Raw genomic sequence first — 4748 nt, 5'->3', positions numbered from 1 at the left:
CGACCGTATTTTCTTTATCCTCTGCAAATATCGGACTGATTATGCAGATTAGATTTTGTTGAATGTGCAGAACATGGAGAGTTTTTTTTCCCATCTTCTAAATTCTATCGGTCAGTAAAAAATTGGACCACACACTGATGTCATCTGACTGCAGTCCGATTTTGTCGACAGACCCATTGACTTGCATGGCCGAGTGCGATCAGATTTATGGAAATTGTGCTGCAATTTTCTCCTCTGTTAGCGTTGGTCCAAAGAAAAGAAAAACCGTGCACGGCCCCATGAAATAAAGTTGGTCCGAGTGCGAACTGATGTTTTTTGGATCGCACTGTGACCAAGTCTGCACCTGCTCTTAGTAAAAGATAAACAGAAATAAAGTTCAAAATACTTTTTGGTATTTTCAGGACAGAATTTATTGGATGGTGTAAACTTTATGCTAGTTTTAGCTCATGAGAACATTCCATCACCGCATTTCTCTGTTGTACATTTATAGCAGCAGCGACTGTAACCCTTTAGGAGCCCACACTGTCCATGACGAGATCTGACAGAGGGAGCCAAGACAGGCACATTGGTTTATAAAGCTACCTCCGTCGTCACCATAAAAAGGCACCTCCTCTGTTCATAGGGACATTCATAAGACGAAAAAGTAGCCCATGAAATGGTTTCCCAAACTTTACATGTCAACACGATGAACGGGATCCAGTGGCAGTGAGAAATGATCGGCATCTATACAATTAAAAAGCATAAAAAGGAGTAGTTGTTAGGGTTACCATAAAAACGCCAAGTGAAGACAAGAATCATCTTGGCTGTCACCTGAGAACAAGGCAAGTTTAAAATGGGTCACGTCCCGAAAGTTGAGTATTTTCTCGTATTAGTAATTCCAGAGCAATTCCATAAGGGGTTCTCCATTACTGCAGCTTTCAGAATCGCACCTGAACCGAGCATCTACATATCTTTTCAGCTCTGTTCACATTCTTAACTCCAGAATTCTGGAACTAAAACATCAATAAAAGTAGTGACAGATCCCCTTTATACCAGACAGACCATGTTGACTACTATGAGATCTTTTTGGTTTCTGCTATGTGTTCTACCCCAAAATATAGCACGGTACCTTCTACTATTTTGCCTGGATCTGTGGCTCCAACACAAATATAAACCGGGCCTAAAAAAAAAAAAAAAAATTAAAAAAGCCCTTCAAATATACATCCTTAGATATGCTCTCTGCAGGTACAGATGCGCTTCTAGAATATTGTTCGCCATCATTTACTGTAGCTCTGTAAGCAGCTTTAGTGGAGAATCCCTTAACATTCATGTATTTTTTTTTCCGGCAATGATGCCCGATGATATTAAACATCTAGACCATGTTTGGTATTAAATTTAAAAAAAAAAAAAAACCCTTAAAATTTTACTGCCAAAATGTTAAACGTTCACATGCAGGAAAGAGTCCAATGCCATAAAAAAAAAAAAAAAAAAAAAAAAAAAAAAAAACTTTTAAACTAACAGTCACTCATAGCACTGTCATCTAGTTTCGCTAACATGCCACACATTTGCCATAAAAAATATATATAAATAAAATCCGGATTGGCACTCAGTTATTATTTTTGCAATGGTCATCAACTAAGATACCGACACAACATAGTGATAAACTCAGAGGACACAAGCAAAGGGTAGGATGCCCGTCCTGAGGTCCTATACTAGCCCCTACCTCAAAATTAAATACGAGTTTTCTCCCGGTGAGAATGGCAGCTACCTGGGCAAGCGCAGCTGCTTATCCTTACACCCAGGGGCCATCCAGAAAAATACATATGAAATAAAAGTCCTCTAAAACAGTACAAAACGGAAGCGCTTCAGTCCGTAAGGAAAAGCTACCGCCTTTATCAGGCGTCGCACGAGCTCCACCTTTCCTGAGAGTCAGATGACAAAGGTCTTTATGTAAACTGGCAAAAGTGTATTGCGACAATATGCGTGCAGCACAGGAGGAGATTTCCAGAACGCTGTGTATTAGATCAGCTTCTCGGCGGCAATGGTCACCGATGTCTTCTTTAGCTCTTGGAGGATAAGAACATAACCCATCCATCGTCATCTCTGTTACTGTAGAGGTAACCACTAGTGGATTTCTATGTGGACCTAAAGGGGAAGAAAAAAAAAAAAAAAAAAAGAATAATGATTAAAAGTTAGAAATACTGAGAACATTCTCTAAGAGCAGTGTCATAGGGGTATATGTATGTGCCTCGATTATCAACTAGTGTCCCAGACTTTCTGAACCGACAGCATGATAGGTTCCTATGATATTAATCAGTTTGGGTTATTAAGCCCACAGTCGGGCTGGGACATTTACGCTGCCCGATTATCAGCAACAAGTGTTCCCAGGAATGCTAATTCCTCTTCATTGTGCAGAGTAAACCCCAGCAAATGTGAATTTTGTTCTTTTGGCTGGCTTAGGAAAAAAAATCCACTACTAGCAACACATCATCTGTGTAAACAGGCTCTGCACTGCCAAGAACAATGTCAGCCTGTGCTCAGAACAAGCCATCACTGTCCGTACTGCCAAATAGGCGATTAAACAACCACAGATCGGATCGTGGAAACTGCCCTAAGCTGTAACATAGGGGGCACTTGTCAAGTGTTATATGCACTTATTTTTTTTCCGCCGTTTTCTGTATACGGCTCCTATGCAGAGCTATGTATCTACATGGACTATAAAAGACACCCTGTGTGGTCTGATCCTGCAGTCGTACTCCCTCCGCCCATTTTTCCTCCAAAGGAAGGTATGACAGCAGGACCCGATGTGACTGCAGCCTTGTGAATTGTCACGTCGTGTGCACTGCACACTGTAAAGATTCTCCGGGGGGGCGGTCATTTGATCATGAATACGCGATTTGCATATTTCCGGCCACTAGACATGTCCGACCTCGCTCAATACACATATATTGGGCAAGATCACGATCATCTAGTCAGCATGTGACCGTATGTATGCAAATGATACTGTTACACCCCACTGTCAGGACTGGAGAAGCCTTTTAAACACACTGTGCGCGTGATGTGAGGACTTAGGGTATGTGCACACGCTGAGGATCCGCAGCGGATTTGGCCCTGCAGGTCCGCAGAAGATTCTGCTGCGTTGTACAGTACTTTTATTTCTTATGGAAATAAAGAAAACGCTGTGCACATGCTGCGGATTGTTTTGCGTGGATTTGCTGCGGGTTACAATCCGCAGCATGTCAATTCTTTGTGCGGTTTCTTACCTTCACCATTGTGAGGTGCAAAACTGCAGGCTAATCCGCAGGTAAACCACAGGTCTTTTGACCTGCGGATTTTACAAAATCCACAGGGAGAATCCGCAGCACTAAAAACTACGTGGGCACATAGCCTTAGGCTATGTGCACACGTTGCGGATTCTGCTGCGTCTCCGCAGCGTTTTTGGCCCGGCGGAAACGCAGCAGTTCCGCACACATGGTACAGTACCATGTAAGCCTATGGCATTTCAAATCCACTGCGCTCACGCTGCGGTTTACAAACCGCAGCATGTCAATTGTTTCTGCGGATTCCGCAGCGGTTTCATACCTTTAACATAGTAGAGGTGTGAAACCGCAGGGCAAAACCGCAGGTCACTTTACCTGCGGTTTTACCTGCGGATCCGCTTGGAAAAACCCGCAGGTGAATCCGCAGCGTGTGCACATAGCCTTACAAGTCTGCAGGATGTAAGCAGTGACGCGTTTTGTAACGCGAGATAGCACGGATATCGGCGATCTGATACAGATGGACAGACTGAACGATCCATTGATACAAAGATCGGCGGCGCGACCGATGCGGGACGGCGCCACAGACGTGGTATTCCAGGCTCTCACCATGGTGACAATCCCTCTAGGGCAGAGCATTACCTACACAGCCTCAGCACCATGCATACACTCCGCATGACGTCACAGCTGCACAGATACAGCGGCGCCCCTCACCTGCAGCCTGATGTTCAGCATCATGGAGGCGATCACATACAGATAGGGGAACTTGATCCGCAGCCTCCAGGCCAGGTTGAAGAAGATGAGCAGGGTGCGGGACAGGCCTTTAGAGAAGACGCCATAGGAGCGCACAGCGGCAGACTGGGAGAACCAGACTACCAGCTGGGACAAGGACGCCATACACCCCGCCGAGCCAGGGGAGGAGGCCGCCGCTCACACTGGCACACAGCGCCTGCAGCCGGGGACGGACATGTCAGCGGAGACTACTGAACGTACAGAGCGCTGACCCGGAAGAGACTCCGCGGCGCCGCCTCTACTCAGTGCTATGGACTCGGGGCGCGTCGGCCATTACACCCGGTCAGCGCCAGGCGGGTGTGTATGTGCCGTGAGGCAGGTGCTCATAACAACCAATCACATGGCGCCTCTCATGTCCCACGGCAGTTACGACATGAACAAAGCTATGTGATTGGTTGCCATGAGCAACCGGTTTTTACTATTGAGGGCATAACTAACTAGGTGTATCTGTACATGACAAGCACCACACTTATGGGGGCCCCTATACATGACCACCACCATCACACTTATGGGGGCCCCTATACATGACCACCACCATCACACTTATGGGGGCCCCTATACATGACCACCACCATCACACTTATGGGGGCAACAATACATGACCACCACACCATCACACTTATGGGGGACACTATACATGACCACCACCATCACACTTATGGGGGCCACTGTACATCACCACCACTACACTTATGGGAGCTATGAAGCTCTAAGTGGTCA

At 45.9% G+C, this 4748-nt stretch overlaps 1 protein-coding gene across 1 annotated transcript; it reads right to left on the bottom strand.

Moving 5' to 3' along the window:
• Positions 1 to 385: 385 nt before the first annotated feature.
• On the bottom strand, positions 386 to 4347 carry SMIM10L3 (small integral membrane protein 10 like 3). Its single transcript, XM_073543010.1, has 2 exons — positions 3951 to 4347; positions 386 to 2124 (listed from the first exon to the last, which is right to left on the bottom strand). The coding sequence occupies exons 1-2, from the start codon at positions 4131 to 4133 to the stop codon at positions 2104 to 2106; spliced, it is 204 nt and encodes a 67-aa protein (XP_073399111.1). The 5' UTR covers positions 4134 to 4347; the 3' UTR covers positions 386 to 2103.
• Positions 4348 to 4748: the final 401 nt, after the last annotated feature.

Source organism: Dendrobates tinctorius, unplaced genomic scaffold (genome assembly GCF_039654945.1).
Source record: "Dendrobates tinctorius isolate UK_male_01 unplaced genomic scaffold, ASM3965494v1 ptg000129l, whole genome shotgun sequence".
Classification (NCBI taxonomy): Eukaryota; Metazoa; Chordata; class Amphibia; order Anura; family Dendrobatidae; genus Dendrobates; species Dendrobates tinctorius.
This window is presented reverse-complemented; position numbering and strand designations above follow the sequence as displayed.

What these genes read in the sequence shown, in the direction of transcription:
- SMIM10L3 (XM_073543010.1), bottom strand. Translation starts at nt 4,133, where the DNA reads ATGGCGTCCTTGTCCCAGCTGGTAGTCTGGTTCTCCCAGTCTGCCGCT. An exon ending in TGCTGAACATCAGGCTGCAG is followed by an intron (nt 2,125 to 3,950) that starts GTGAGGGGCGCC and finishes CTTCCCCTTTAG; the next exon opens with GTCCACATAGAAATCCACTA.